Here is a 20308-nt window from a genome sequence, read left to right on the forward strand (position 1 = left end):
ATGTTAGGTAATCCAAAATTATCAAATGCTCAGCACAGATGATTAACAGAGGGGGTTCAAGAGGAGAAGCTGAGGGAGGGAGAGAGGGAGAGGCACTGAACATGTGAAAGAGAGAGAGCCACTCTGCGAAAGGATTGCATGTTGGTGTGTACAACAAGAGGGAGGGCCTGCGAGATGATTGGTGCACAGAAATAGCTCAGCCAATCGGAGGGATGACAGGAAAATAACGGGCTCAGACAGAGAGAAAGCTTAGAGAGAGGGAATATCACTGACATATAGGAGAGGAAGGCAATAAAAGTGGATCAAATTGGACGGAGCAACCGTGACAACAGATAGATTAGATCTCAGTGAGATCTGTAGCAATGGGTAGACTGAGAGAAGGGATAACCAACCATTCTATATTGGATCACTCGATGATGCTTGAAGGTGCAGAATCAGTCTCCCGGGAGATAATGCTGTGAAGGCCCTGAACAGCAAGGCTGCACACAGCCAAACCAAAGCCAGCGAGCTACAGCACAGGGTGGAGGCCGTGAACGGATTCAAACGAGTGCAAAAAAGACATCATGAGGACATCTAGGAAAGGAAGCGTTGAAATGCCTGCTTTTGTAAGGCAGCTGGTGAAGGAGACGGAAAAAAGGGTCACCTCCTTTTTTAAAGGGGGACGAGGGGGAGGCGCAGGGGAGCTGTCCGAAAGCGAAGAGGGGGCAGAGGAGGAAGGAGTGATCCCTAGCCCCTATTTGGACCGGCCAGTTCTGGACAAGCACATGCAAGAGGGTTGTGCCTCCTGGGGACTTACCTATGCCCTGGCTAGTATGCAGGGCTGGAGGGCCCACATGGAGGATTTCCACAATTGCTTCCCTCAGCTAGGAGGGGAACTGTCCCACTGGGCGTTCTTCGCTGTTTTCGATGGACATGCCGGAAGTGCTGTGGCCCAGAACTGCTCCCGAAATCTACTTGATCACATCTTAGGTACAGGTGAGCAACAAGCTGTCCTAAATTCAGGTGGCCTTTTGTTTCTACTGCTGTAGATACATAAAGTACATAATGTTACTGTAGATCGGATCATCACCTCACGTGTTCATTGTTGATCTCTTTAGATTACACCTGAGACAATCTCTTGAGACTGGATTAATTTGTAGACCTGCTGTACAACCAAAGCCACTGCAACATAATTACTTCATTAGGCTGCGGTCTGACAAGTTAATTGAGGTGTACAACATGTTCCCTATGTAGGAAACGCAATTATTTTCACATAACGGCTTGTCTTTGCAATCTTCACTAATGAAGCCTTTAGATTCATTTGTGAATAAAGCAAATGTGATCTGTTTGAAGATTACTGATAGGTCCTGCACTGGTAATGGCAGACTAGATTGTGTTGGTTAATTTGTGACATGAGCGGTTACTTCTCAGGCAAAATCCGAGCAGATGAGGATGTGGAAAGGGTCACTGAGGGCATCAAGGAGGGCTTCTTTCTTATGGACAAGCACCTTCATGCCATGGCCTGCCGTGAGGGTTGGGAGCGAGGTGGGACCACTGTCGTTTCCACCGCTATCACTCCGCACCACATCTACTTTGTGAATTGCGGGGACTCTCGGGCTGTTCTGTGCCGTGCGGGGCGAGTGGCATTTTCGACAGAGGACCACAAGCCCTTCAGCCCGGGTGAGAAGGAGAGGATAGAGAGTGCTGGAGGATCGGTTACTTTGCAGCGAGTGAATGGCTCACTGGCAGTCTCTCGAGCATTGGGGGACTTCAGCTACAAGACAGTTGAGTGGCGGCCGGTCACAGAACAGATGGTATCACCAGAACCAGAAGTGTCTGTGGTGGAGCGCTCGCCAGCAGATGAGTTTCTGATTCTGGCCTGTGATGGTGTGTGGGACACTGTCAGTAATGAAGAGCTCTGTGCCTTCGTACATAGCCGACTGCGTATCTGCACAGACCTGAGGGAGGTCTGCTCCCAAGTCATCGACCTTTGCCTCTATAAGGTTAGTATAAGTAAATGATTTTATGCAGTGTTTGGTTTAGACCAATTACCTTTCATGCAAATTCAGGTCTCTTTTCCCATAGCTTCCCATAACTTAGGCATGCTATCAGCGGTTCTGGTAACTGCTCTTTCACTGGGTAAAACTGGGACAAAAAAATGCCTGGTTCACATTTCATCACATTGGATTTACCACCAAAACTGTACATACAGTGCTTATGTTTGATGGCCATGGATGTATACACTCTCAGAAAAAAATGGTACAATGTTGTACCAAAAAAAGTACAAAACCTTATCACTTGGGCAGTACCTTCTTATAGAACAGAATTGTACCTTCAAACAACAAACAAAGAAACAAATTTGTATCATTGCAGTTTGTACCTTCAAGGACATGGTTCTTCAAAAGCAACATACTTATATCAAGCCGCTTTAAATTGTGCTTTAGATTGTCTAAAATATATATATATAAAAAATAAAGCCATAGAGTTTTTAGCATTGGAGTGGTCAACTATATTTTCTAATGCAAAATCTAGAGTCTGTTGGCTATGACACTGCAAGCTGACTTAAGCCAGGCTGTAGCATTACGTAAGAGAAACACAGAATGGCCTTTAGGCTGCAGAAAAGGATGCGTGCTGACCTGAAAATGTCAACATCTTTCTCTGCGCAGTAAGCCAGATCTTTGCTTTGTCAGTGCTGCACTTTCGACCACCATTGCAAAGCGAAGCTGTATTCAGCCGCTAAGCTGTACGGGATAAACTACTTTTAGCCATGGTGTGAGGAGATTACAACATTCTGCCAAGCATTGTGCCGTGTAGGGAGAGACAACCTACAACATCCCTAAGAAATAAAGGATAAGGTTTGCATTAGTGACACCAACTCCAATCCACTTAATCATCAACGTGAGGTGGCTGTCCTTAAAACAAAAGCCTCAAGGCTAGTGACACGCGACTGCCTGTCCTGTCTAAAGAAGCACCGGAAGAAAAGATGCTGCTCAGATTAGCGATGAAATCATATGAATTGCTTTTTTATGTCTCTTCGTGTCTTTGCTAACAGGGGAGCCTTGATAACATCAGCATCATTCTAGTATGTTTCCCTGGCGCCCCCCAGCTGTCACCTGAAGCACTGCACCAGGAGGCTGAGCTTGAGGACTTTTTGGAGTCCAAAGTGGCTGGTAAACCATCTGAATAAATCTGTTTTTTTGTTGTTGTTGTTATTGACCCTAAGACATGACTTGCACTACAAGTAGTAATGGTACCAGTCTTTGCATGTCTGCATAAGGAATTAAATCATTGTCATGCATGTCTCCTTGGCAGAGATATTTGAAGAGCTGAGCGTGAGAGGTGATGAGCCTGATCTGCTGTCAGTTTTGACAGTGCTGGCCTCAACGGTGATTCCTGGACTTCCACCAGGAGGCGGCCTTCAAAGCAAGTGAGTACATGTTTTATATCATGCTTTACTTCTGCTCAGAATAGCTTGATTTACACTGAAATATTTAGTAAATCTGTTGCATAAGAAAGATAAGTCACACTTCTAGTTGATCTGAACGGCTTTTAATTAGCATTATTTTATTTTTATTTTTAATACTTTTAATAAATTTAGTTATTATTATAGTTTTTTATTATTATTGTGGTTTGTTTGTTTGCTTTATTTATAGAGCACATTTAAAAACAACTCCATGATATCATTACAGGTGGAATTAAATATTGACATTGACTCATTTATTGCCAAATCAAAGGACAAAGATGGAAATAGTGAGTAAGCCTTAATGAAATCACTGGCCGTTGAAGGATTCAGGCAACAAACACGGCAGTCTGGTGTTTTGTTATTTAAAAAGGGGCTGGGAATTGAAATATTAAAACCAACTGGATTGTGATCTGACAGATAACCATCTTCAATATCTATATTTGATATGGAAAGATAATACCAAATCTGAAGTGTGTCCAAATTTATGAGTAGGCTTTGAGACAGATTGAGTTAGATTAAATGAATCAATAATGTGTAATATTTCCTTCACCACAGGCTCTTTAGGAGAGCAGATATGCAAATTAAAATCACCAAGAGAAGTGCACAAATAATCGGAATAATGGTTAAGAAGCAATTATTATATTACCTATTTATTATTCCTATTTTGATTGCTATTAATAAAATAATAATAAAAGCAATGAAACAGTAGAAAATAAATGCTTTTTATATTTATTATATGAATAATTATTATTATTATCATTAACAATTGTGAAAAATGTTCTAATAAGTATAATAATAATATACTTATAATAATTATAATAATAGTAATAATTATTATTATTGTTGTTATTATTATAAGTATTAGTAGTAATATTATTTAAAATATCAAGGTATTACTTGCAATATAAGAAGCAACTATTAGAATGCTTAATTCTTTTTATCTTAATAATGCTAATTTAATAATTTATCAGCAAGTTCAAGATCCACTGAATTGGGAAACAATTTTATACCATCTTCTACAAATATTTTAAATAACATTTATATCAGTAGAAGCCTTTCAGACATGTATTTAAATACACGGACAGTCTCAGAATATTTGTTTCAATGATTAATTAGGAGTTAATTTATTCTTCTTCTAGTTTTGGAAGTGTAAAATGGATTTATTGCATCATCAAACTTTCATGTAACAGATTAGAAAATAATTGGATTAGATTAAAGCTGCTAAAATGACACATCCACCCTTGAAATGCTGAATGATGTCCAGGTACCCTGTGTACACAGCAGCTGCTTTCAGATTCAAGATCCAGACACCTTTACTAAAGCGAAGCACCAATCAGATCCACAAGCAGGGCTCAAATCATATGTAGAACAACTGAACACATGCCTAAGCTTTACAATTTTTTTATTTGCAGGCGGAACTGTATAATTTCTGCCTACTATCAACAAAAAGAGGCTCGAAGATCTAGATTACCCCAGGTAAGCTTCCTTGTCATGATAATAATGAGTAATGTTTTTATCATTACTGTATACTGAAGTTTAGGCATTTTAATATGAATTCTTGCCTTGTTTCTTTTCAGGAACTCAGTCCTACTGATGCCAATTAGAGTCCATCTTATTTAAGCATTTACTGGATGTGTTAGATTGAGGAACTAAAGGTGATCAGTTTTCTGTCTTTAAGCTTATATATATAAAAAAGAAAAGATCTTCTTTATGGACAGCAACAATCAAGCATTTTACTTCAGTCTTTTTGTATGTTTCCTGAATGATCTGAAACTTGCAAAAAGCAATGCTGTGCCACATTGCAGGACAATAATGACTGTATATAACTTTGATTCTTTAGATTGTGATACGTTCAGTATTTTCCTTACCAAATGTATTCAATGAGTCTTACAATCGAAAATACTCAGGTACAGTGTTCAAGCAGTGATGATAAACCTTTGAGATTATCTTCAGCCTTTGCATATGATAGGTCATTTTTGAAAGTGATGCCATAAAATATCGATTTGTGGTTATTCTCTGGACTCAAGCAACAAGCAAATCACTGATGCATTATTAAAGGAATAGTTCACCTAATAATGATTTACAGCACATAGTCAAACAATTCTATTAAATATTCATAATCTTTTTGTGTGAACTATTGCTTTAAGAATTCAAACTTTACATTAGAAGATCTCTAAGAAGCTAATTCTATTTAAAAACAACACATCTTGGGGTTTACAGGCCCATAATATGGTCACAGAGTGCAACTTTTCCTGTTTTTGAATAGTTGTTTCCTGTAATACGCTCTGCTCCGTTTGCATGATCTGTACTGTGTTGCCTTACTGACCTCTTTGAAATTATGCCAATATATAAATGTGTTAACATTACTGAGATATTTCCTAATGACTAGCAAATGAACTGATGCAGTGCTGTGTCATGTTGTGTAATGATCTTTGTGCACATTTGACAGACCTTGTGCAATATTTGTGTTAAAATAAAGGTTGAAGGTTAAGTAGTAAAATAAACAGATCGAGTCATATTCATATTTCTGTTTATTATTATATGTCTGCCCTGCTACATAACCAGACAATTTTGATAATTGTAGTCATATATTATGTTGTTGATTTTAGCATAAAAGACCCATTTTTACTGTACACCATTGACAATAACAGTAAAGATATGGTTTAAAACATAGTTCTGAATTTAAAAGTCAATGCCAAATCTACATTATTATATAAAATAATAAGATTGTTGGAATCACATTCCATTTATTTCCGCCTGATAAACATTGAACCTGAAAAATGTTGACAGCCAAGAACCAATTAAAGTAGTTTTGACGTTAAATATAGTTATATATCATTATAGTTATCGTTTTTGCTGGGAATAGGCCTTAAAGCAATAGTTCAGGCAAAACTAAAAAATTCTGGCAACATTTACTCAACCTTCACTTGTCACAACCCTGTTTGGGGTTTTTTCTGTTGAATACAAAATAAATTTTTGAAAAATGTAAGAAACTGCTAACCATGGACTTCCTTGGTATTGTCTATGGAAGTTAATGGTTACAGGTTTCTTACATTCTTCAAAATGTCTTCTTTTGTGTTCAACATAGAAAAACTCTTAAAGGGTTGAAACCACTTGAAGTTGAGTAAACAGTGAGTACATTTTCATTTTGGGGTGAACCCCAAACCGCTTTAATTGAGACATTTTACCAGAAACGTACATTTTCACTTATAAAAAATGTGACAGGGCCTGACTTAAGCTTGTCGTCCTCAAATAAATCATATAAAAACAGCCATAAAAGCATACAATTCAATGAATCATTGATCATTGCATCCTTGATGACTGTCAGCTTCTTCTCTGTCAAATGATGTCAGTTCCGAGTCATAGACTTTAATGTGTATTGCACCCATTCTATGTTAAGTTTAATGCAAATGTGACAGGACTGACAGAAACATGGGAACAACTGTACATTCATTTGTATTATATATTTGTAGTATTTATTTCTAGAATTAATTCGTAATTTCATGTTTATAATCAATTGTTGTGAATGATAACAACTTAAACTTGCAATTTCTGTGTTTTTTTTCTGAATTACAGTTTTTAGCATAACAAAACTATTAAAGCTGTAGGTTCAGTTGGGCTGAGGACAAGGACAATGATAGTGTTTGTACAGTGTAAAGTGTTTTTCATAAAGAAAAAAATCTGAGAACCAAATGAATGACATATTCCTTTACAGAACAACTCACAGAAATCAACCACCAGTCCATTTTAGACATTTTTGGGATGAAATGATTTTTATTCACTGTATTTATGTTTTAACGTCAGGGACAGATAATGTACGTTTCTGGTAGAACGTCCCAATTAAATAGTTCACTTAAAAAAATACAATGTGCTATTCAATCACTCTAGAGGATCATCTAAAACCAGCTATTCCAGCTGCTTAACTGGTCTTGGTGGTTAGAAAGTGACTAAAAGTGACCTACATTTTGACATTTTGAATGGCCTGAGGGTGATCAAATGAACAGCAAAAGCTTCTTTTTTGGGGTTAACTATCCTGAGTAAGCAGTACCACTATTATCCGCTGGGCGGCAATAGCACTCTCCAGATAGCAAGCCCATATTTATTTGTCATTGACATCTGCAAAACAGCGTTTTCAGTCACTCAGAAACCTTAAAAAGCTCGATGAATGACAAGAGACTGCTGTAACACAGATGTGAAATTATGTGAGTAGTTATTTCATTTAAACATACATGCTGATACCAAAATAAACAAAGTAGTACACTTTTGTTTACAATATACTGTACTTACAAAACCTATACAAGGTATCTACAAAAAAATTTAACGTAGATGACTTGTATTTTGATAGATTATGGCCCCCTGTCCCATTAAATAAAGTGTATTTGTATTCAATTTAGATGATGTTTCTCAAAACAATCAACATGGCTGCAGCAGCGTGAAAGAAACGATTAAACAATGAATAATACTGACCACCATCTCCTTTCGATTTGACACTTGTGTTTCTTCCTCCGGGGACTGTCTGTCTGTAAGTGGCGAGGCTGCATCTGTCTGCCTCTTGAAAATCAGTCTGTTTTCGTGAAGAGCTGTTAAAGGGTCTCTCCAGAAGCACAGTGTGATTGCTCACCACACCGGCCAATCACTTCAGCATCAAAATGACTCTGAGAAGCGGTGTTACCATTAAAATTACACGGTTTGCTTATAATGATGTAAAAGGGAGAAATAAAAGTCTCCTCTTAAACACTGAGCCATTCATTAATGCTAACATTCGTCCTTGTGATCTTCATGTATATTGAGTAATTAGTTAAACTAATTAAGCAACTGTGTTACAGTAGTAAATGTAATTTTGCTTGCATGCAGTAGGCCTAAATGCTGAAACCTCTGAACTTAATTTCCCAGTCAGCTTAGCTACCGAAGACTACACTACCTGTCCCAGTTGTAAGAGCAACAAAAAAATAACGTGACTCCTTGTTGATCATTTGGAAAAGTGGCAGAAGTTAGATTTTTCCCATCTGTTGAACTGCATCCCAATCATCACAAATACTGCAGAAGACCTATTGGAACCTGCATGGACCCAAGATTCCCAGGGAAATCAGTCAAGTTTGGTTAAGTAAAAATCATGGTTTGGGGTTACATTCAGTGTGGGGGTGTGAGAGATCTGCAGAGTGGATGGCAACATTAACAGTCTGAGGTATCAAGACATTTGTGCTGCCCATTACATTACAGAGGACTAATTCTACTTAGAGAGGGCTCCTTCTCATACTTCCGCCTCCACATCAAAGTTCCTGAAAGCAAAGAAGGTCAAGGTGCTCCAAGATTGGCCAGCTCAGTCACCAGATGTGAACATTACTGAGCATGTCTGGGGTGGGGTAAGATCAAGGAGAAGGCATTAAAGATGAATCCCATGAATCTTGATGAACTCTGGGAGTCCTGCAAGAACGCTTTCTTTGCCATTCCAGATGACTTTATTAAGAAGTTATTTGAGTCATTGCATAGATGTATGGATGCAGTCAGCCAAGCTCATGGGAGTCATACACAATATTAATTTATTTCCCACTGCACCATGACTTTATATTCTATACTGTACATTATTTCTGTTAAGTAACAAGACTTCTGTCTCAGCAAAGTCAGACCATACTGTCCTAATTAAATAATAAAAAATCAAGGCATGATCATATTTTATTTTGGTAAAATAAGCGTAATCTAGAGGCTTTTGCTTTTCATATAAGCCACTTCTGATACCAAATGATCAACTAGAAGTCAAGTTATTATTTGTTGTTCCTAAAACTTGGATAAGCGACAAGACTTTTGACAGGTAGTGTATAGAATACCTAACACCTTAGGGACTTTTGACAGTAAAGTTATTTCGTTCAGAAATAAACAAATTTGAACAATTTTCCAAAATCCGATAGGAAAAAGTTAGATCAGGAATAATAAGAGTAATTTTTTAATTCTAATTCCAAACAAAACCTGGGAAAATAAGTGCTTACACCGGTCATTTCATTTAGAAAATATTCTGAAATATATAAATACTAGGGGTGAATTCAGGTCAATCGTCACACTTTTGCCATTGAAATGACCAATGAAAAGTGTCCTAATTGGCCTGAATTCACCATATTAAGTTGTATAGCTGGCATTTTAAACATTTCTACAGTATTTGACTGTGAGACTTACACACCATATGTATTTTCCAAAAAAAACTTTAAAAAAATGTTTCTTAAAGGAATAGTTCACTAAAAAGCGACAATTCTGTCATCGTTTACTCACCCTCGTCACTCCTAGCTCACAAGACTTTTGTTCATCTCTAATGAAAACCTGAGAGATTTCTGTCCCTTCATTTCAAAAAATGAATAAATTGGTTTAATCCCAAACTTCTAAAGGGAACTTAATACTTAACACAAACCTAATTCTGTTTAGGCATACAGTATATTTACATAAGAACAGGCTATTATTCATCAAAACATATCTTATTTTGTCTTTAAGAGATTAACAAAGTCTTGCAATCCTGTGTTGATGTGAATTGGCCTTCATTTTCAATTTCAGTGAAATATTCCTTTTACCAAACTTGAACTTTGTTTTTCTTCTTAAAAATTAGCTATATGAATATAAATGTCATTTAATAGCCTAACATTGTAATTAACTTCATCTCAGCTTTCTTACATTGTAAATTACATATCTGCATCCAGTTTTTCATTAAATGTCCTGCATTTTAAAGCTGTTCTCATCCTCAAAGTCATTCTGAAAGATAGACATCTTCTTTATATGCAAGTAGTGTTTGAATGTCCAGCATCATCTTTGTATAAGCAAGCTACCTGTCCACGCTGGTCTCCTGAAGGCGGTTATTCATGATAGCAAAAGCTCCCACTCCACCAGAGAAGCCATTCTGGCGAACATGGCTCTGTCTTGGATTACCGTGAGCGGTCTCTGAGAGTTGCTTCTGCAGAATGGCCAGAGAAACCTTGTTGGCCATAAAGTCATTGACTGAGATCATTTCTCCAGACAGTCTGCGCCCTGTCAGATAACCTCCATCTGGTCCTAAGCCAGCATCAGTCTCACTATCACAAACTGTTTCCACTGATGCATTAGTGAAGCGCTTTCCTGACGCTTCATTCGCCGGGGCAGGGTGCACGGCGTTACGTTTTTGTGCCCTCTGTCGGGAATTTCCTGCTGGAGGATGGTGGTTGTGGCGCTGGTTGGGAATACGTGGAAAACAGCAGCAACCGCAGGCCCGACCTCGCCTCCTGTATGGACGACCACGACAGGGACACTGGGTCCTACTGCAATCCAGCTTGCCGAGGATCCAATTGAGCGTCTGCTTGATAATGATGGAAATGACATTGAACAGGGAATAAATGCAACACACACCCATCAGGATGAAGAGGCAGTTGCCGAAACGGTAGGCCTCCTGAGCTTTATAGTTTTCCCGCTGGCTGCTTACTACATCCCCAAAGCCAATAGTGCTGAAGGCCACAAAGCAGAAGTACAAGGACTCAAAGTAGTCCCAGCCCTCCATGGCAGAGTACAAAGCAGATGCACTACATGCGATCAGCAGGGCGGCGATACCCAGAATGAGCATCACGTAGTAGACCGAAGGTTTCCAGCCCTCTAGACTGTCGTCCTCACTTCTGGCCTCCTCTCCTCCCACGCCAGAGCGCCGAAGCTGGCGCTCATGACACCAGCGCATAATGTAGGCCAGCATCGTAATGATGCGCTCCAGAAACAGGTTGAAGAAAAGGATTGTTGCTGCACAGCCGAGGAGTCCGTAGAATATCAGAAAGATCTTACCTGCAACGGTGACAGGAGTGGTCATGCCAAAACCTGGAGGGAGATATGAAAACAGAGCCAAATTTGGTCAATGGATAAATTACTATAAAAAAGGGTGCACTTTAACTATATATGGTTGGAGAGCAACAATATTTGGTGACTTCACTGATGTTGCAATATAATATTTCTTTATTTGTCATAAAAGTTAACCGCTGGAAACACTCCATTGTTTTCTAATAAATATTCTAAAGAGTAAATCTTTGTTTTCTCTCATGTCACTCCAAAACATTGCATGCATTGAAAGTAAACAGTTTAAAAACAGTTGTCAAGTGTGTCAGTGTGGACAGCAAAATAAGAATTTCTGTCTATGAATTGTACATGGAACCACTTCCCTTACTGTGCATATGACAAAAACACTTTGAATTGAATTGGTTTGTTGGGGAGCTGGAGTGCCAGTTAGAAATATAACAATCAAATTATCCATTTAATAATGACGCATAAAAATGTATTAAACTAATAACTTGATTCTTCATTTTATTTCTAATTGGCATTCTCTTTTGGAAAGCTGGTTTGCAGATAAGCAAATCTAAATGCAACATTACTCACCTATAGTGGAAATCACTGTGCCAACAAAGTAGAAGGCGCCTGAGAAATCCCAGCGGGCCCTAAGTTTGTCCACCCGGATCCCAGCTGCAAATGCCTCCTCATATTGTCTGAGCAGGACCTGCAGTGATTTGAGATGAACACTGTTTTGCTCTGTGAAGTTGGCCAGCTGTTCCTCCCAGCGCTGGTGAGCCTGCACTTCAGAGGGATGCTCGAGTGCGGAGAACACCACCGCGCCACACAGCAGGTAGAGCAGGATGAGGGCTGCCAACAAGCCGAAACGGGCATTGTCTTCATTCAGGTGAAGTGGGAGGCAACAGCTGTTGCTGGCATCTCTTCCACGTGGCATGACTTGACCATCAGCAGGAAATGACAAGAACAGGCAAACATGCACAGCCACTTTCATACACACAACACAAACACTCTGTCACACACTCACCACAGCAGCCTTAGATGAGGTGCAGAGTCACATGAAAACTGCGTGATGCTCTTGCACGCAGATGCAGTTCAAATATGAAGGAGCACAGGACAAAGTTCTTCATTCTGCTGGAATCATAACTGCATCACTTTCTCCAGCAGCCCAGAGACCAAGACCACGGTAAAAAGCAAGGTTATCAGGTAAAATGACACATGGTCCAGGAAATAAGACCTCAAGATACACCTTTTGGATTAGCAGGTAACAGTAGGCAGGCAAGCGCAAGATTGTAATCTTTCCCCATCTCGCTGTCCAAGTATAGCTGGTGCTGCAACAGTCAGACATAACGCTGTGGTCTTGTTGTGAAATCATCCTTGAGCTGTTTAAGGGATACATATTGCTGTTTTACTTAAATTAGTGTAATAATACTTAAAAGAAAGAGTACATAATCACACAAATTAAAATATGGCTAGATTCTGACTGATTTAAAAATAAGTTATCAAGCACACATAAAATGAGCATTGGTCTATCATACACATATTGTATATTTAAAATTATATATTTTTAGGTTTTTAAAGAGCAGTATTACTAAAATGATAGAATTTTGAATTACTGATAAATAATTGGATTATTTTATCATAAATATAGCTGATATTTAGGAAGTCGGTCATATTTGTCCAGTTAAATTCATCAGGACAAAACTTTTAAAGTGAAGAAATTGAAGGGTACTTACCTGGCTGTACATGAAATATTAGATGAAGAGCACCTCTGATGTCACCGTAATCCTCTAACAAAATCACTAGAGTTAAAAGAATCAAAAGTGTTGGAAACGTTTAGTTTAACCTGAAAGGCGCCTTTTATTCGTGGCAAGTGTGAATCCTTGGCAGTGCGTGATTGAATGATGCAGCTGACACAAAATATGGAGAGAGAGAGAGAGAGAGAGAGAGAGAGAGAGAGAGAGAGAGAGAGAGAGAGAGAGAGAGAGATATGGGGGGTGGGGTGATGAGCCGATAGGCTTGTAGTACTGGTAATATCTGTGGGAATATGTCATAATTTAACTCAGAATCCTTCGTTTCCTTTAAAAAAAGAAGATAAGAAGATCTCTCGTTCCTTCGGATGCAACAAGTTGTTGCCTTTAAGTCTTTTTTCGTGATTTTATCAATACATGTTGATACGTAAATCCACCCTCATTATTTCATGGAACTTTTGTTTTCACAGGGTGATTTCATGTATATAAATCTGATACATTTATCTTTAAATGTGTCTGAATATGTATCAAAGAGATATGCACGTGACCTGGTATTTCCATTAAAATTGGCACCTCGCGTGTCACGCCAATCCTCGTACCCGCGTTTTATTCAGCAGTCTGGATGTACTGAAAATGGTCAACAATCCTTTCATCTTTTCATTAGGCCCCCTCAAGTAATGTATAAATGTCATTGGAATGTGGCGTTCAAATTATGTAGCACATTAATTTGCTTCATTAAAATAAACTTAAACAAGTAAAATAAACAAAAATAAAGTTAAAATAAAATAAACAAGTTTTGATTGTAGGCCTAGTTAAAATATTAGCTACCTGCAAACATGACAGTATATAACCTTCGTGCATTTAACGTTAACTCTTTTGTAAACACTGTAAATTATACACTATTTATTAATAAAAATATCAGAAAAATACAAATAATTTTTAGAATAACGTTGAATAGAGGTTAGAAATAATAAAAAACTCAGCAAAGCCAAGAACAAACCTCTGCAATTTCGAGAATGGAGATTTTTAGTGTTAAAAATACAATTAAATAATAGCCTATAAAATACTACTGAGGTCTAACCACCTACTGTTAAGCCCTACCCATAAGAGGGTTGAGCGATAGTTGCTGAACATTTCAGATAAAATGACATATTTTATAAGGTTTAGCGTTTGGATATATTTAGGCATTATACAGCCAGTTGTAGACTGTTTCCCACTGTGTGAAAGTTGAATTTTCATAGAGATACCAAAGATGGTGACAGTCAGTGATTCAGATACACTCTAAGAAATGCTTGTTTTAACCTAAGTTGAGGTTTATTGGACGTTCATGTTCTACTGTTTTACTGGTCTTCTTACCATGACATGTTTGTCAGTTCATAGGATATTATAGGGTTTTAATATTTATTTTTTCCTGACATAATATACACTCACCAGCCACTTTATTAGGTACACCTTACTAGTACCGGGTTGGACCCACTTTTGCTTACAGAACTGCCTTAATCCTTCTTGGCATAGATTCAACAACAGATTCAACATAGATTCGCGGTTTATGACATGGCGCATTATCCTGCTGGATGTAGACATCAGAAGATGGCTAAAGATCAGAAGATCATAAAGCAATGGACATGGTCAACAACAATACTTAGGTAGGCTGTGGCGTTGACACGATGCTCAATTGGTACTAATGGGCTCAGAGTGTGCCAAGAAAATAACCTCTACACCATTACACCACTACCACCAGCATGAACCGTTGATACAGCAGGATGAATCCATGCTTTCATGTTGCTGAAGCCAAATTCTGACCCTACCTTCCGAATGTCGCAGCAGAAAATCGAGACTCATCAGACCAGGCAACGCTCTTCCAATCTTCTATTATCCAATTTTGGTGAGCCTGTCTGAATTGTAGCCTCAGTTTCCTGTTCTTAGCTGACAGGAGTGGAAGCCGGTGTTGTCTTTTGCTGCTGTAGCCCATCCGCCTCAAGGTTGGACAAGTTGTGCATTTAGAGATCCTCTTCTGTATACCTTGGTTGTAACGAGTGGTTATTTGAGTTACTGTTGTCTTTCCATCAGCTCGAATCAGTCTGGCCATTCTCCTCTCACCTCTGGCATCAGTAAGACATTTGCACCCACAGAACTGCGGCTTACTGGATATTTTCTCTTTTTCAGACCATTCTCTGTAAACCCTAGAGATGATTGTGCGTGAAAGTTTTTGAAATACTCAGACCAGCCCATCTGACACCAACAACCATGTCACGTTCAAAGTCACAAATCACCTTTCTTGCCCATTCTGATGCTCGGTTTGAACTGCAGCAGATCATCTTCAGCATGTCTACAAGCCTAAATGCACTGAATTGCATCCATGTGATTGGTTGAGTAGACATTTGCGCGAACAAGCCGTTGGACAGGTGTACCTACTAAAGTGGCTGGTGAGTGTAGAACAAAATAGAATAGAATAAACTTGTATTACAGCGGATTCTGTCCTCCTCAATTAGCACATTATGCCAACAGCCCAACATAATTAACCAAATTCATTTTTGACAGAATCAAAAGTCTTAATATTTACAGTTGACATGTTTGCCAGAACAATATGCATGCTGTAACGATTTTCTAAACTTGACATCCATATGTCAGTTTTTTTCAACTTGCTTTATATCATACTGTAAAAACATACAAACAGGGTAGCCTTATTAATACTAGTTCATTCTGTGGTTTTGGTCAGTGTACATTAGTAAATATCAGTGATTTATTTTTGTGCCTAAAAGATTTGTTAAAACACTATATTTGAGAAAGTCCAGACCAGACTTGGCACTTGGCCATCTTGTTAGGCAGCTCCAGTTTTTGAGACACACTCAGAGAGACGTATTGATGATTACTGTGATTTACTTAGATTTCAGACACCAAGCCCTCAAACCATATAATCTTCGGAGAGGTGACATGGATATTTGAAGACTTGATTTGCATTCATTTCCACTGACGTAAACTGAAAATGTTTTATGAATCAACAGCTGATGATATGAAGCAGGTTCTATGTAAATCTGCATAGTAATATACATTTTTAATTACCTACTTATTTAATTATGTAAGGCCAAAAGTCCACACGCATTTTGGTAGCACCATAACAGTACTAGTAATGGCATTTTAGTGCAATGTATAGTCATTTATGTTTAAGTATTGTCATGATAAATACCTAAACACTCTCAAATCGCCCTCTCCTCTATTCGATTATAATCATCTCCTAGAAAATTCAAGGGCATTTCAACAAGGACGATTTAAAGGCTCCAAACAACTGACAGACCGCCATTTGCTTGTTGCTTTACCGACATTAAAATATCACTTTGTTTGATGTTGACAGACAAAAATATAGCCGTGGTACTCTCTTTCTATTGTGCGATGTGCTCAGATGGCTGAGACGACATTGCTTTGTTCTCTCTGACCAGCCCACCCTTGCCTTTCATCTTGTCTGCCAGCTCACAAGACTGTATTCCCCATCATTAGAGTACTGGTCATTGCTTGTAAGTGCCCAGGTGCGCTGGAGACAGACAGACAAGCGCTATATCAAAAGAGTGTGGGGTATTTTATTCATAAACTTTGTCCTCATCAGGAAGACAAGTGTTTGGGCAACTGCCGCCGCTAGACAGCAAAAAGCCATGTCTTGCGTTCCTATTATTCCAAAAGCAGCGGTGCTAATCACGGGTTTTGCTTGTCTGAGTGCTACACTGTCTTTAAAGTCATCAGGAGATCTGAGAAGTGTGATCTGCATAATGTAATTCATCACAGGTGCTGCTTGATGAATGTAGTGATGGACCAAAGCTCATTATGGAGTCTGTCTCTTTTCTCTTCATCCACCTCACTGTTCTCTTTGTCACCTATGTGTTAAAATCAGCGCTCTCAAATGTGGTCTTCACACTACTGTAAATGAATGAGTCATTGTTCGGTGTTATATATGTGTATAATGATGACAAACACAAGACATGGTCTCGTATGAGCCCTTTGTTTCAGTTTAAATTTAAATTACAAGTTTTAAAAGTATACATTACCCAAAAATGACAATTCTGACATCTCTCTCTTGACTTGTTTCGAACTATTTTGGAACAAATTTCTAATCAGTCAATCATATGGCAGCAACTCAATGAATTTAGGCATGTAGGCATGGTCAAGACGATCTGCTGCAGTTCAAACCGAGCATCAGAATAGAGGAGAAAGGTGATTGAAGTGGCCTTGAACGTGGCATGGTTGTTGGTGCCAGACGGGCAGCTCTGAGTATTTCAGAAACTGCTGATCTATTGAGATTTTCACGCACAATCATCTTTAGGGTTTACAGATAATGGTCTGAAAAAGAAAAAAATATCCAGTGAGCGGCAGTTCTGTGGGCGCAAATGCCTTGCTGATGCCAGAAGTAAGAGGAGAATGGCCGGACTGGTTTGAGCTGATAGAAAGGCAACAGTAACTCAAATAACCACTCATTACTACCGAGGTCTGCCGAAGAGCATCTCTGAACACACAACACATCAAACCTTGAGGCAGATGGGGTACAGCAGCAGAACACACCAGGTGCCACTCCTGTCAGCGAGAAACAGGAAACTGAGGCTGCAATTCAGACAGGCTCAGCAAAATTGAACAATAGAAGATTGGAAAAATGTTGTCTAGTCTGATGAGTCTCAATTTCTGCTGCCACATTCGGATGATAGGGTCTGAATTTGGCATCAACAAACATGCAAGCTTGGATCCTGCCTGCTTTGTATCAACAGTTCCGGCTGGTGGTGTCATGCAGAATAGTTTCTTGGCACACTCTAAGCCCATTAGTACCAATTGAGCATTGTGTCAACGCCAAAGCCTACCTGAGTATTGTCGCTGATCATATCCATTTCTTTAAGACCACAGTGTACCCATCTTCGGATGTCTACGTCCAGCAGGATAACGCACCATATCATAAAGCGCAAATCATCTCAGACTGGTTTCTTGAACATGACAATGAGTTCACTGTACTCAAATGGCCTCCACAGTCATCAGAAGAGCACCTTTGGGATGTGGTGGAACAGGAGATTCGATTCATGGATGTGCAGCCAACACATCTGCAGCAACTGCGTGATGCCATCATGTCAATATGGACCAAAATCTCTGAGGAATATTTCCAGTACCTTGTTGAATCTATGCCACGAAGGATTAAGGCAGTTCTGAAGGCAAAAGTGGGTCCAACCTGGTACTATTAATGTGTACCTAATAAAGTGGCCGGTGAGTGTAGTGTAAATATGAGAGAATTATATTTTCCTGTGGGTATTTGTCATGTGATTCTTTCAGTTTATGGTTTAAAAAACACGTAAAAAAGTGAATTCTGAAGTTGTTTTATTTTGGATAAACAAAATTGACTACATAAGAATCTTTGAAGTGTGAGTGTGTGCAGTTTACATTGTTCAACAAAACATCAAAGAATCAAGTTCTTGAAAACAGGAAAACTTCAAACAGCATCACAGCTGCAGCACTTTATTTCTCTATTGTTACAGTCCTTAATGTACAATCTGTAAAATAAAAAAAATATCATTACCAGTAAATTCAGCATTACAATACATACACCATTAAAAAAAATTGTTGCCCATAAAATAACTGTTCATAATAACTGTTTAAAAAGAAAAAAAAAGAAAAAAAAATTGCATAGTAAGCATATAAGATAAAGCTTAACAGATACATGTGTTAATATACAGAAAAGGAAAAGGTAGAAAGAAGAAAGGCAGCCATATAGTCTGGTCAGTAAAGAAGAGTGAAGGTCAGTGCTGCGGTGACGTTTTCACTGAGTGTTTTATAGAGCCTGCACTCTAGAGGCAAACAGGAGCACGTTCTTCTCAACCTCAGCGTTGAGCTCTCGCTGGGAGGCCCTGGGATTCTTCTTCACATAGTCTGCAACACTCTGAATGCACTCCATCTGTGGAAACACGTGATGATTGTGTGAGTCTGCTCTACAATCTGTTCTGTAACTCGCTGATGAATTGATTTGATTTGATTGTGTGATGTAGGAATCACAAAAAATATGAACAAGTGATTTCAACATGAATTAAAAAAGCATGTACAATTCATATATATAGACAAGTATAAGTTTAGTATAAAACAACACAATTTACTCTTCACACTAATTAAGTTTCCTGTAGCTGTGATTCATGGATGTTTTCATTTCTTTCTTTTTTTTATATACTTTTTGAATTGTGTTATGGGATATTCATATCTGCTCTGTCAGCTTTTCTTGTTGAAAATTTTACAATGTGATTTGTATTACTTTTATTTGTCTGAAAATGTACACTGCCTTGGTCAGAATTGTGTATTAATATACCACGAAAACAGGTAATGGGCTGCAAGTATTTGTTCTGATGTTGTACATATTTATTTTCATTGATTTATTTTCCTTCAGCTTAGTCCCTTTATTCATCAGGGGTCGCCACAGCAGAATGTTTAAAACCATTTTAAGGTCAAAATTATTAGCCCCTTTAAGGTATATTTTCTTCGATAGTCTACTGAACAAACCATATATATATATATATATATATATATATATATATATATATATATATATATATATATATATATATATATATATATATATAAATAATTTTTTACAATTTTGTTTCTTTCAAACTACTAAAAACGTCAATAAAAGTCACTCTGTTATACTGTGGAGTTAAAAGTTGTCAGATCCAACACTGGGGTCCCTTTTGAAAGGGTGACAAACTATGGGCAAAAAGTATAATTTACAGTATATGTAAATCATAACAAAAGCATTGCCTAATTTATTTTTTTTATTTAGCAAAAATAAAATGTCATTACGTGAGTGAAATATCAATTCTTTCACCATTCAGTGAACATTATATTTAAAAATTTTTTTTTTACTTAACTTTAAATTATAAAGTAAAGTGATTTGACAAATGAGTAAAACAGTATAAAATGACAAAGATTTACAGTAAAAATGACAATTAGTATTTTGGAGTTTTATACAGGGAACTTTTTATTTAACAATAGCATTTAATTACTTTCCTTACAGTAACATACGTATAAAAGTTCTCCATTTATTTACTGCTGAGATGATCCGACCTAGATTTATTTATGGTTAAATTATTATTAAATGCATTAAATCATAATACTTTTTAATAGGGCATGTGAAAATCTTTTCCCAAATGGGATATTCAAATAAAGTCCTTAGCGTTTAGCCTCACATAAGTCAAAATTTTTATTCATAATGATCTTTAAAATGTCTTTAAAAGTCTTGAATTTAACTTGGTGAAACCTGCAGAAGCCATGTTTATAATATGTCATAAAATGATACTTGTGCTGAATCTTGTACTGCAATGACTGACTCTAT

General features: G+C 37.9%; 2 protein-coding genes across 3 annotated transcripts; one reads left to right on the forward strand and one right to left on the reverse strand.

Moving 5' to 3' along the window:
- Positions 1-251: 251 nt before the first annotated feature.
- ppm1nb (protein phosphatase, Mg2+/Mn2+ dependent, 1Nb (putative)) lies at positions 252-5948 on the forward strand. Of its 2 annotated transcripts, none has more exons than XM_056446874.1 (6): positions 252-975; positions 1411-1982; positions 3032-3149; positions 3292-3406; positions 4855-4918; positions 5020-5948. In XM_056446874.1, exons 1-6 carry the CDS (start codon positions 564-566, stop codon positions 5044-5046), a joined length of 1308 nt encoding a protein of 435 aa, XP_056302849.1. In that variant the 5' UTR covers positions 252-563; the 3' UTR covers positions 5047-5948. The 2 variants fall into 2 exon arrangements, with proteins under 2 accessions (XP_056302849.1, XP_056302850.1); XM_056446875.1 differs by having other exon boundaries at positions 252-969.
- A 4296-nt stretch (positions 5949-10244) lies between these two features.
- On the reverse strand, positions 10245-12152 carry kcnk12l (potassium channel, subfamily K, member 12 like). The gene is made up of 2 exons (XM_056446931.1): positions 11807-12152; positions 10245-11254 (listed from the first exon to the last, which is right to left on the reverse strand). Exons 1-2 carry the CDS (start codon positions 12150-12152, stop codon positions 10245-10247), a joined length of 1356 nt encoding a protein of 451 aa, XP_056302906.1.
- Between the last annotated feature and the right edge of the window lie 8156 nt (positions 12153-20308).

This window comes from Danio aesculapii, chromosome 21, assembly GCF_903798145.1.
Source record: "Danio aesculapii chromosome 21, fDanAes4.1, whole genome shotgun sequence".
Lineage (NCBI taxonomy): Eukaryota > Metazoa > Chordata > Actinopteri > Cypriniformes > Danionidae > Danio > Danio aesculapii.

Coding starts and splice junctions, on each gene's coding strand:
- ppm1nb (XM_056446874.1), top strand. CDS start 564: ATGAGGACATCTAGGAAAGGAAGCGTTGAAATGCCTGCTTTTGTAAGG. Junction 1,983..3,031: donor TCGACCTTTGCCTCTATAAG/GTTAGTATAAGT, acceptor CTTTGCTAACAG/GGGAGCCTTGATAACATCAG. Junction 3,150..3,291: donor TTTGGAGTCCAAAGTGGCTG/GTAAACCATCTG, acceptor TCTCCTTGGCAG/AGATATTTGAAGAGCTGAGC.
- kcnk12l (XM_056446931.1), bottom strand. CDS start 12,152: ATGCCACGTGGAAGAGATGCCAGCAACAGCTGTTGCCTCCCACTTCAC. Junction 11,255..11,806: donor CACAGTGATTTCCACTATAG/GTGAGTAATGTT, acceptor ATCTCCCTCCAG/GTTTTGGCATGACCACTCCT.